At 40.9% G+C, this 12,852-nt stretch overlaps 1 protein-coding gene across 1 annotated transcript; it reads left to right on the top strand.

Moving 5' to 3' along the window:
* Positions 1-11,131: 11,131 nt before the first annotated feature.
* LOC307100859 (small ribosomal subunit protein eS24-like) lies at positions 11,132-11,566 on the top strand. Its single transcript, XM_079773491.1, has one exon. The coding sequence runs from the start codon at positions 11,148-11,150 to the stop codon at positions 11,463-11,465; it is 318 nt and encodes a 105-aa protein (XP_079629617.1). The 5' UTR covers positions 11,132-11,147; the 3' UTR covers positions 11,466-11,566.
* The last annotated feature ends 1,286 nt before the right edge of the window (positions 11,567-12,852 follow it).

Below are 12,852 nucleotides of genomic sequence, written 5' to 3' on the forward strand. Positions count from 1 at the left end.
GCCACTTTCTCCTTGGCCATCCTACTGCCCTCACCCTCAGCTGTTGCAACTCTTGGCCACGCTAAGCAACCACCCCACCGAGCCCCTCCCTGACTTGTCCACGTGGAGGAGAAGTGGTTCCTAAAAGAGATCACAGAAGATGAAATCGGGGACTCAGGAGTTTGCTTCTGGGGCTGGAGAGAAGGGGATGAGGAAGGTGCCAGTGGAATTTACCCGGGAAGCCAACTTTGACATTTCCTTCAACAGAATTCAGTACTATTTTGTGGGGTTTTTTGTTTGTTTGTTTGTTTGTTTTTACCGTAACAATGTATGTTAAAAACAAAACTTATAAATGACGAGAAGGAAGTACGTTTATTCAGACCATGTGCTGGGTGCTGGGGACACTGGGGAACAGGCTCCATCCCTGATCTCACAGGGAGAGCTTTCTATTTAGCAGGAAATGTGTGCAGACATTAAGCAAATAATTACACACCTATTTACGTCAGTACAAAAGTTGGGACTCTGGGAGAGTTGGCCTTCTTTTTTCACTGAAAGGTGGAAGGCAAGGTCACTTGCTGAGAAAGGGAATGGAATTGAGCAGGGGGCCTGAAAGGAATGAAGGTTAGAACGGGAGTTGTAGGGAAAGAGGAAACAGACAGACCAGGCATATGTAAACAAGAACAGAGCTTGGCAGAACTGCTTGCATCTCTCTAAATTCAAGTCCCAGAACTTGACTTGAAGCTGGCATGTCCCATATTTGCTTTTGAAAAGCAAATCCTCTTTCTTTCAGAATCTGCTAGCTACTGTCTTTTTAACAACGTGGCCAAGAACAATCTCCTTTTGTAGAAGTACCTCCAATTCACAGTAATTGTACCAGTAATAGATAAATCTATGGCTTTAGGACTGAAGCGACAAGATAGATGTTTAGATTACAAGCAATACAACTGTCTATGTCCTCATTGGGTTCTTAATTAGATTTTAATGCGCTGCTCTTAGGAGTCATTCAGCCTCTTCCCCAGGGCTTACAGAGAAGGCCATTGCCTTCTGGGCGGAGGCACCACAGCCAGACTTAGGTTTCAAAAGTGTTACTAATTAGCTGGCTCCAACTATATCTAGCATATTTAACAAATATGTCTAATTAAATTCTTGTAAATTGTAAGTGTCTCAGGACATTTTTTCTCAATCTCAAATGCACATTTCTTAATATCATTTACTAATTTATGAGAATGTATTTACTGAATATTGAAAAAAAGTGAATCGAAAATAAGACAGACATCTCTAACATTTTTCTCTTGTATGAAATAGTGTAAAATAGCTTACTTTAATTTACCCACCACAGGTTTTATCTTCTATATAGTGAATTTCTAAGTGTATGTAGAATTTGCTTTCCAATATTTGTGCTAAAATCAGGTGTTTTCAGACATTAAAGAATAAAAACAAAAATGTTGTGACAAAGGGAAGTATTTTACTGACACACTGATAGTTTATAGATAACTGATTCATTTGTTTTCTGTGTATCTTTTCTATATTCCCTCATTCCTCTCATTTGCTTTTACAGGGTATCTACCTGGGGCAGGTTGATCTGTTATGAGCTGTGAGGGGGGAGGAGACAAAGGGAGAAAAAATATGTTGCTGAATTTCTAATAACTATCTGACCATAGTAGACAAATATTTATTCAATTGAATTAATTGAACCAGGATCAAGGACGTGTGGCTGATGGTTGAAATATATATTGATTTGGTATCAGGTTCAATCAATAGTGCTGGGGGTAGAGGGAGGAGGGGAGGGAGAAAGGAAGGAGGGAAAATACAAGAAAAGTGAGTAAATAGAAGCAAGGTTAAAAGACCACAGCACAGAGACTGATGCATATATGCTATATATGTTACATAGTATATATACACTACTATACACACATACACATACATACATACTGCTGCCCCATGTACATATGTGTAATGTCACACTCTCCATCCTGTGTGTGTGTAGCAATAACATTACAAGGGCAAACTTTAATAAATAAGAAATAGTTAATCTTAATCATATCTAGTCCTTTCATTTTATTTTATTTTTAAAAAATATATTTTTATTGATTTTAGAGAGCAAGGGAGAGTGGGGAGAGAGAGAGAGAGAGAGAGAGAGAGAGAGAGGAACATCAATGATGAGAGAGAATCACTGATCGGCTGCCTCCTGCACATCCTCCACTGGGGATCAAGCCCACTACCCAGGCACGTGCCCTTGACCAGAACCGAACCTGGGACCCTTTAGTCCGCAGGTCGACGCTCTATCCACTAAGCCAAACCGGCTAGAGCTAGTCCTTTCATTTTAAACTAACACCTAAATTGCCACATCCCCTCATGTCACACAATGATCCACGTAAATGGAACGAATCTCAGTAGATTGAAGGACAGTACAATTATTAGAAAAATATTTTCTTTCTTTTTTTTTTTTTAGTTAAGGTCCTCTCTTATCCATGGGCTGACCTCTTCCAGCTGATTTCCTTAGTCTTCTATTGCACATGGGCACCATCTCATTTGTCTGTGCTTAGAATGCCAGAAAGGCAAAACAGACTAAAAATGAAACAGAGGAAACAGGAACAACAAATGAATGTGTGGCAGTCTTCTTAGCTGCAAAGCCTCCACACCCCCTTCTCCTGTCTGGGGAGAGTCTTGCTGGGTGGTTCAGACCCTGCTCATCATTAAAGGGGAATATGTCAGGGACTTGCTTTCCCCACTCCCTTTGAAGTGAGAGCCAAAAGTAACTCAGGTGTTACCAGCACACTCCACTCGGGGACTTGGAGGATACTGTCTCTCTGGCAGCAGTGACAGGAATGCCTGCTCTGTCACCTGCAGGATACTGGGCTCAGGGAGGTGGCAGCGATGGCATCCGGAGGCCCACCCTCTGGCGTGATGGGGTCACATCATATGTCCACCCAAGGCCTCTGTGAGCCTGTTGAGGCCTTTGTGTGAGAAAGAAAAGGTGCCCCCTCCTGGCAGGTGCTCGGCTCTGCCAGCACATTTGATTTTTATTTCCAGCAATTTTGCTAAACTCTTCTTATTTCTACTAATCTTCTGAAGCTTCTTTTGAAATGTTTATGCACAAAATAGCATCATTTGCAAATAACTTTGTTTCTTCCTTTCTAATTCTTATAGTTTTACTTATTTCTACTTGTCTTCTTTGCAAGCTTCAAAAGGAACTGTGCTGCCCTAGCCGGTTTGGCTCAGTGGACTGAAGGGTCCCCGTCAAGGACACGTACCCCACTTGCAGGCTCCTCCCCGGCCAGATCCCCGGTCTGGCTGGTGCAGGAGGCAACCAATCTATGTGTTTCTCTCACATCGATATTTCTGTCTGTCTTTCCTTCTCTCTTCCACTCTCTCTAAAAACCAATGGGAAAATACCCTCGGGTGAGGATTAAAAAAACAAACAAAAAATAACTTTAAAAGAAAGGAACTGTGCTGTTGTAAGTAATGTATTACACAAATTCCACCATTATTTGTACCCATTTGCAATAGTTCATAGGTATTAAGTGAAGAGGTAAATATATAATGTAGAATGTTCAACAAAACTAATGTCATGTTAATGAAGATTTCTAAGATATTGCAATGCTATATCATTTTGATGCCAGTAAATAAACTTTAAGGAACTATCAAATTGTACCGCGTTAAAAATTCCATTTGAAGATTGTCCATTGGCCAATTGGACTAATATATCTGATTATCTTGAACTAGTAAGTAAAGCTTTGATGTTGGTAGCATCACTTTTTACAACACATTTGAGAACAGGCATTTACATTTATGTTACTAAATCAGCTGGAAGAAGTCAGCCCATGGATATGAGAGGACCTTAACTAAAAAAAAAAAAAAAAAAAAAAGACACTACACTTTCAACTACTAACTCAAGCTTTAGCGATTTATTTTTCACAAAAGAAAACCTTCTATAATAGTATATTCATACTCTAATTTTGACTTCTATTTTCCCTAGTGTTTAATTTGTAAATTGATTTGGTTTTATAGTAGTATAAGAACTATAAGTATACATTATTTATGCCTAGTTTCATATTTAAGTAACATTGTCATTAAAATAGGTTTAATAAAGCCTACTCACCTATGAGGGTTTTTTTTTCTTTAAATCGTGTCTCATCTTATTAGTTACATTTGAGAGATTCTGTTCTAACAACATAAGAGACGCTCCTTAGTCTCACTTGGGGGACCCTGCTTTTGCAGGTCTTCCTAAATGTGTGGGCTTCCTGCTTGGGTGGGTTGTATGTATCTTACTCCATCAGTTTCATCCCTGTGTGGGCTCCTGAGTGCTTTAAAAAACAACAACAAAACACACAAATCTGGTTCTAACCTTAGCCTACTTAAAAGTATTCAATAATTGACCTTTATTTTTGAGATCATGTTCAAAATTCTTAACATAACTTAGAAAGTTCTGTATAATTTGGTTCCTACTTACCTCTCTAAACTCTTTGCAAACTGCTCCTCCCAGGGTGGACTCAGTTTCAATGAAAACTCCTGAAAACTCCATTCTTTTTTTCTTTTTTTAATATACTTTATTGATTTCTACAGAGAGGAAGGGGGAGGGATAGAGAGTTAGAAACATCAATAAGAGAGAAACATCGATCATCTGCCTCCTGCACACCCCCTACTAGGGATGTGCCCACAACCAAGGTACATGCCCCTGACCGGAATCGAACCTGGGACCCCCAGTCCGCAGGCCAACGCTCCATCCACCGAGCCAAACTGGCCAGGGCTGAAAACACCATTCTTTTAATTTGGAGGGACTGTTGGCTCCTCCCAATCACACACCAATCAGCAAATCATTCAGGTTCTACCTTCAAAATACATACAGAATCTGACCATTTCTGCTCTATCACTTGCATACTGTTGTTGCCCGGACTAGTAATTTTTGCTAAAATTTTACAGTAATTTCTTGTTAGTGCGCATGTCCTTATTCCTCTATTAGTTTCCTGTTGCTACTATAACAACTTATCGAAACTCAGCATCTTAAAACAACACTAATTATAATCTCACAGTTCCATAGCAACCCAATGGGCTTGGCTGGCTTTCTGATGCAGGAAGGACCTACAGAGTCCAACGTGCCGGCAGGGCAGCATTCCTTTCTTGAAGCTCTGGGCATGAACCCACTTTCAAGCTCATTCAAGTTGTTGGCAGAATTCAGCTCCGCGTGGATGTGGGCAGCACGGAGCTGCTGTCCTGAGAAAGACTTGCAGGCTGAGGGTCTTTGCAGATGGTGCCTGATGCTCCAGTGGCTGAGTTGGCTCTCACTGAGCACATGCACATGACCCACAATGCACTGCAAGAGTGTTTTATTCATAATGTGCTGTGTGTGTGTGTGTGTGTCTTTTAAAGAAAATGTTTCAAATATAAATGGTGTTATAACAAATCAATGCTGCATACCTAGGCTGGCTTTAAAGGAAGTGCGTGTGCATGTGTACGACTTTAATATAAGGCTCTTTCCCTGCTAAACTGTGAGCTCCAAGAAGGCAGAACCCCTGCTTACGTTGTTCACCCCTCTGTCCTCAGTGCCAAACATAGTACCTGGCACAGAGAAAGTTCTCAGTAAGTATATGTTGAATAAATAAATGAACAACAGTTTTATATTGGTCAGTGGAATCAGACTACAAACATGTTTTAAATCCTAGTATTAGCTAAATGTTACCTTCATAAGCAAGATGAAACTGTCGAGGCTATAATCTGTTTCTGAGTGAGTTTAGGAGAAAATAAGTCTGTGGGAAGTACACTTCTTCTGCTCCCAGCGCAATAGTCCTGGGGCAGATCAACCAGAAATGCGGAGGTCCTGTTTAATGGATGGATGTCGGGGGAGGCCTAGCCCTGGGCAGGTTGCAGCTGCTGTTGTATGCAGCTCACTAGTTCAGGTGATGTTTTGAGACTGGCCTGTTCCCTCTGCCTGCTCCCTCTGGGCAAGAATGGAGATCAGCAGCAGTCTAGTCTTGGTCTAAGAAGGAGCCCTAAAACTACATTTGTCCCAACCACAGCTGCCCAAAGACAACGATTATATAGACTCAGAATTTATACCTTAGAGATAAAAGAGCAGGCTATATAGGGGATAGTCTTTCTATATAGGAAGAAAGTCTTCTTCCGGAATTTTCTTTGTTGTCTACTATTCCCTTTGAGTAGGCCCTTCTTCCTTTTCTAAGGGCCCAGCATTGAAGGCTCAGGTTGATCTGACAATGTGGGTGGATTACAATGGATGTCTTTAATTTCACTCCAACCACTTACTAGACAAGAGATCCAGATGAAACTTTGCAAAATAAAGAGAATGAACCAATGCCATAGTACAGAAGCTGTAGGAATGATTGATTGTACTGCTTTGTGGAGTCCATTCCATAAACCAGAAACTATTCAGTGAGCTAATGGGTAGGCCTTATAATGAGCCTGACTCTTTAAACAAGAATCTTAGTTCCACATTTAAAAAGTAAGCACATTCCATAGACATTTGAAATAATCATCATTTTTGTGAATGGTCCAAAAAGAAAAATCTATTGGATAACCCCCTGTGTGTCATGGACTTCCCAGTACAGTGAGCAGTTACACACCAGGGCCAACGCCAAGGAGACAGACACTTTGTGGTGAGGCTAATGATCTGCCACATGACTTTAGATGTGGTTTTCTGATCTCTCTGAGCTCAGTTCCCTAATCTCTGAGAGAGGGTAAACATTTCTCCTTAAGCGTTTTGAGAAATAATCAACGAGCTAATTAGAAAACACTTCGCCAAAACACTATGCCACACAAGTGCTCAACAATAAATGTCTCTTTGTAATCGCAGAATGTTTTGAAAGCAGATCAGAGATGATGAGGGTGATGTTAATTTCAGAGCTAAAGTTTGGTTAATTTTTTCCTTCCTTGTGGGTGGTCCTATGAGGAGGGTTGCACATCAGGGCAGCTGGGGACTCAGGTCTCCGCAGCCTGTGTGGCGGGCACTTTGACAAGCAATGCAGAGACATCAATGAATAAACAGTTCTTGCCTTCAAGGAGCTTAGAGAACAGGGAAAACAGAAACATATTCCAGGTGGCAAGTGCCAGGGACTATAGAGAAGGGGAACCATAGTAAAGCAGCTAACACCTGAAAGAATTATGGAGGGAAGGAGAGTCTAGATACAGGCGTCCTCAAACTACGGCCCGCGGGCCACATGCGGGTGTTTTTGCCGTTTTGTTTTTTTACTTCAAAATAAGATATGTGCAGTGTGCATAGGAATTTGTTCATAGTTTGTTTGTTTTTTAACTATAGTCTGGCCCTCCAACGGTCTGAGGGACAGTGAACTGGCCCCCTGTTTAAAAAGTTTGAGGACCCCTGGTAGAACATGGTCTCAGGAGAATTGTGGCTTTTCCTCATTTATATTCTCAAGGAGGGGGGGGGGGTAGAATAACCCAGAGAGTTTGGCTTTTCCTCGGTGTTTCTTTTCACAAAGCCCTGAATCTCCATGCTGGGCACCTGAAAGCTAGGTGGGTGAAGACTGCCCCCCTCCTTTGTCCTCTAGGGCAGCTTTGAGATACTGGTTAGAGCAGTGGTTGCTCAAGATGTACCCCCCTCCCATACTCCTTGCATCAGCATCACATGGGAACTTGTTGGAAATGCAAATTTAGGGGCTGTACCCTACGCCTGATGCATAAGAAGCGTTCAGGACCGGGCCCTGCAATCTGTGCTTTAACAAGACCACCAGGTGGTTCTGATGAAGCTAAAGTTTGAGGCTCACTCGACCAGAGAGCAGCAAGACAGGATGTTGAGGAGTCATTTAGGACCTTTTTAGTTCCAACTAACAAGTGCGAAGGGCCTCCCAGGTATACATAACTTCAAAACAAGATGTGGCCAAGGAAACACTGAGATGTGGTTTTCTAGGAGAGCGTAGGGCCTCTAGCCGCCTACCACTGGAGGCAGAGGCAGCGCTGGCTCACCCGCTAACTTTTCTCCTCTGCAGCCAGTGCTGGTCTGATTAACCAGTTAAGGGATCAAGAAGCACGCAAGAAAAATAAAGCCCAAGTGGCAATTAGGCAGTGCCCATTATATGCTCTTAAACATATCAACAGGTTGCTCTGAGAAGGGAGTACAGCCAGGTGTGCATGAACTGCAGGCCCCGGGGTCCCTACAGTGAGTCATAGGATGAACTGCCTCTCGAACGCTTCAGGTGGTTTCATTCTGCCCTCTCACAGCTTAATCTCTCAGCTGCCCGTTGAAGACCAGCTTTGGTTTCTGCCTGATGCTGCGAGGGTCCTGGAAGTGGAGAGCAGTGCGGTATCCGGTTTCTCGGTTCCCTGCTATTTCTAGCTGTGATTTTAGAAGTGGCTGGATGTCCACATTCAGAGGCGCGGTAAGTCCTCGGGGACCACAGGCCAGGGTGCATGTGTGAGCGGGTGGGTTTGATATGGAGTCTGTGCCCAAGACTCATCGCCGCTCTATTTGTGGAGCAGGAGGCAAAGAGCTCAGGCATCTTCAAAGCCTGACTTGGCTCAGTGTCTAAGTGATGTTAAGTTGAAATAACTCTACTCATTTACTGCTCTGCTTGCAAATTAGCCGGTAAAACGTCTAAAACATTTAACACTTTTCAACACATTTTAGGGGGAACTGACAGCTCTCCAAAATGCTCCTTTCTTGCCCCAGTCAGCATGGCTCAGTGGTTGAGCGTCAACCATGAACCAGGAGGTCACGGGGTTCGATTCCTGGTCAGGGCACATGCCCGGGTTACAGGCTCCATTCCCCAGTGTGGGGTGTGCAGGAGGCAGCCAATCATTGATTCTCATCATTGATGTTTCTCTCCCTCTCCCTTCTCTGAAATCAACAAAAAAATATATATATTTTTAAATGCTCCTTTCTTGAGAACTTCCCTAAGATCTGAAATTTCTTGACAACTGCTGTCTTCATAAAGAGATAGTACTGTGGAGAGGAAAGAAGCTGAGTGTTGGAATCAAACAGATTTGTGTTTGAATAACAGAACTGCCACTCAATAGCTGTTTGACTGTTCAGTGACTTAAATTCTCCAAGCCTCGGTTTCCATCTATAACATGAGCTAAAGGCCCTGCTTTATGTTATTAATCTGAGAAAAACAAAACAAGACATGTATACACCTGGCATGTATTTGGCACAAAAACCTCTTGGTTTCTTCCTCCTAATATTAAAGATAATTGCTTGATCTTGATATGAGTTTTCCCCCCATAAGTTTAATAGAGTATGAAAAAATTTAAGTGATTTATGATTGTTTGCTTTCCCCTTTTTTCCCCTCCACTGCTTCAAGTCAGCATAAAGTTAGTCCTGAGGTTCAGGTAGTTCTAGTCCATTTGCCAAGGATCTGATCACTCCTTTTATGGCCTAAAAAGTGATACTCATATCTGGAAAGCATCCAGATCATAATGATACTTCAGTTCATGTTTGTCAGACAGGACTCCAAAAAACTGGCTATAAAATATTAAAAGGAACACAATTCTTTTCCTATACCCTTAAGGACCCAATCAATAAAGAGCCAATCAATAAAACAACTAAATGCTTAAACCAGTGTGACCAAAATCATACTGTGATATATGATTATAACATAATGATAAAACAGGATACAAATTGCTTTTATCCAACTCAACGAATAATAATAAACTCACTCTCAGTGGAGTACATTAAGCCTTTGTTAAATCTTAAAGTAAGTTTTTCTTTTTAAAAAAAGTATTTAACATGTTTGGGGTGAGAGAAAACCAACAGGCATAGAATCTAGCTGAAAATCAGTCTTGTTAGACAGAATAGTATTTTGTAGAAATTAAATCCAAGTGCCTTTGGCCAGGGATGCATTCTCCAGCTAGCCTCAGTTTCTACCACCCTTGTAATTCCATGCCCACTGGCCCACCTGCTTCTCATATTATGGGGCTTGCCAAGGCCCTGAAGGCATTTAAGTTTGTGGACCCCAACCCCAACCATTTAGATCAAGTTACTGAGTCCCCGCGCAGACAACTGGGTTCCACCAGCAGGAGCCTTAGCGGCACTTCTGACCTGGCCTTTGGGTCAAGTTTCCCTCTTCAGCACAGAGATGGCAGCAGTTTCCTGTAGTTATTAATCTTCGAGTAACTTGACCTTGCTGTCTCTTGCTCCTCCAGAATTTTCAATAATCTTGTAAAGCATCTCTATATTAAATTTGATCTGTATTAACGTTTGAAATACCTAATGTGATTTCTCCTTTCCTGTTTGGACTCTGGTGGATACAGAGCCAGACTGAACACAACTATGAAGGAAACTCGAGCTCAGTATGTGCACTTACCAAGACTCATAAACATAAGCAGAAGATGGAGGGTCACTAGGCATTTGAGGAAAACAACACCATGAGAGAGAAAGACCAAGGTGAACAAAAGAAACACTAACCCTAGAGAAAAGGAGATAACTTGGTGAACAAACAAGAGCTTACACTTTAAAAAAATAAAATTAGAATTAAGATGATTTTGCAGCCAAAACAAGAACAAGCTGCTATGAAAATGAAGCAACCCCAAAATGGAAAAGACTTTGTTGCCATTAAAAATACAATTACCCTGCCCTGCAGGAGAGGCTCAGTTGATTGAGCTTCGTCCTATGCACCAAAAGGTTGCCGGTTGATTCCCAGCCAGAGCACATACCTGGGTTTCAGGTTCAGTCCTGGTCAGGGCACACATGAAAGGCAACCAATCGATATTTCTCTCTCACATTGATGTTTCTCTCACTCTCCCATTTCTCTCTATAAGCATGTCCTTGGGTGAGGATTTAAAGAAATACAAATGCCCAATGGAAAAAATTAATGAATCATTTGAATAATGAATTGGATAACTGGAAAAGTTGATGGTATGGATGAAAGGAAATTCAAGGAACTCTTTAGAAAACATAAAGAATCAATGAGGTAGGAAAACATAGTATCACTTAATATGTGCCGTACTATCCTGAGTGTTTTGAGTGCTTTAGTTATAATGGCTTATTTACTTTTCATAACAACTCTTTGCTAAGAGTTATATTCACAGAGATGTTAAGTAACATGCCCAAAGTCACACAGCTGATAAGATAGCACAGCTGAAATTCAAATCCAGGGACTCTGACCCCAGAGACCTTACTCTTAACTAGTATTCTACATTGCCTATTTAAAAAGTAGTATGTAGTCTTTTCCTCCCTGGCTGCTTTAAGCTAAACCTTTATCATGAATGACACGGTAACCATCTGGACCAGGAAGTTCATGACCAACAGACTACTTCAGTGGAAGCAAATAGTCACTGATGTCCTTCACCCTGGGAAGGCAACAGTACCCAAGACAGAAATTCGGGAAAAACTAGCCAAAATGTATAAGACCACACCTGATGTCATCTTTGTGTTTGGATTCAGAACTCACTTTGGTGGTGGCAAGACCACTGGCTTTGGCATGATTTATGATTCCTTGGATTACGCAAAGAAAAATGAACCCAAACACAGACTTGCAAGACATGGCCTATATGAGAAGAAGAAGACCTCAAGAAAATAGAGAAAGGAACGCAAGAACAGGATGAAGAAAGTCAGGGGGACTGCAAAGGCCAATGTTGGTGCTGGCAAAAAGGAGTAAAGATTCTTCGGTGACTTTATCTCTGATGGTTGTGCAGATTTTTCATTGTGCAGATTTTTCATAAGAGAATTAATAAACTATAAACTTTAAAAATAAATAAATAAAATAAAATAAAAAGTAGTATGTAAGAGATATGGAAGATATATTCAGGAAGTCTAATAGCCACTTATCTGTAGTTGTAATAGAAACAAATAGGATAAATAAAAGGAAAGAAATGATTGAGAAACAATAGTAGAAAATGTACTAAGCTGAAGAAAGATTTGAAAGGTGCTGAGAATAATAATTTTAAATATAAATAACATATAAATATAATAATTTTTAAATAAGTAACATATCAAGACATACACTTGTAAAATTTTAGAACTCCAGGAGAAAGAAAAATTAGCTAGCTACAGAGTACTGTAAATCAGGTTAACATCAGCTGTTTCACATGTAGCAATGGCATAATGGTTTGTAAATTCTGAAGTTTTGGATTTAAAACTGTATATGTAGATAGATAGTAATCAAATTGGTAGGTAAAATAAAATCATTTTGGACATGCAAGATTCAGATATCTAGCATCCATTGGTATTCAAACAGACAAGCCAACAAAGTATAAAATGTGCCTCCGTCAGCTTGGGCTGTTGTAACACAATACCATGGACTGGGTGGCTTATGAACAACAGCCATTTTTTTCTCACAGCCTGGAGGCTGGGAAGTCCAAGAGCGAGGAGCCAGCAGATTCGTTGACTGGTGAGCCTTGGTGACCTCATATAAGCCTGATTCCTGATTCATAGACAGCTGCCTCCTCCCTGTGTCCTCACAGGGCAGAAGGGGTGAGAGAGCTCTGAGGGTGCCTTTTGTAAGAGCACTAATCCCATTCATGAGGGCTCCACCCTCAAGACCTAATCACCTCCCAAAGTCCCCACCTCCAACACCATCACATTGGGGATTAGGTTTCAACGTGTGAATTTTGGGGGGACACAAACATTCATTCTATAGGAAACTAATTCTTAAAGAACAGGAGGACTTGAGATACAAGGAACATCAGCAGTTAAGTATGATTCAGAAATGAAAGACTCCAGAAAAAAATTAAAAGTGAATTCATTAGGCTGGGGCTTGTGAAAAGTTCTCTTAAAAAAAAATAAAATAAAAAAGACAATAATATATTTACCTCTGATCAGTACTTGGTGCTACTAGCAAAATAGTTACATAATCATAGTGTAACTAATACAATGTAAATGAGTTTTCTAATTCTCATTTGAGATATTTTTAAATAATGCTCATATAATTTTTAAAATACCCAATTAATAACAAAAAAAAATCACTA

Source organism: Cnephaeus nilssonii (genome assembly GCF_951640355.1).
Source record: "Cnephaeus nilssonii genome assembly, chromosome: 6".
Taxonomy (NCBI): Eukaryota; Metazoa; Chordata; class Mammalia; order Chiroptera; family Vespertilionidae; genus Cnephaeus; species Cnephaeus nilssonii.

Bases quoted from the DNA above. Each gene is read 5' to 3' on its own strand.
- LOC307100859 (XM_079773491.1), top strand. From the start codon at position 11,148: ATGAATGACACGGTAACCATCTGGACCAGGAAGTTCATGACCAACAGA.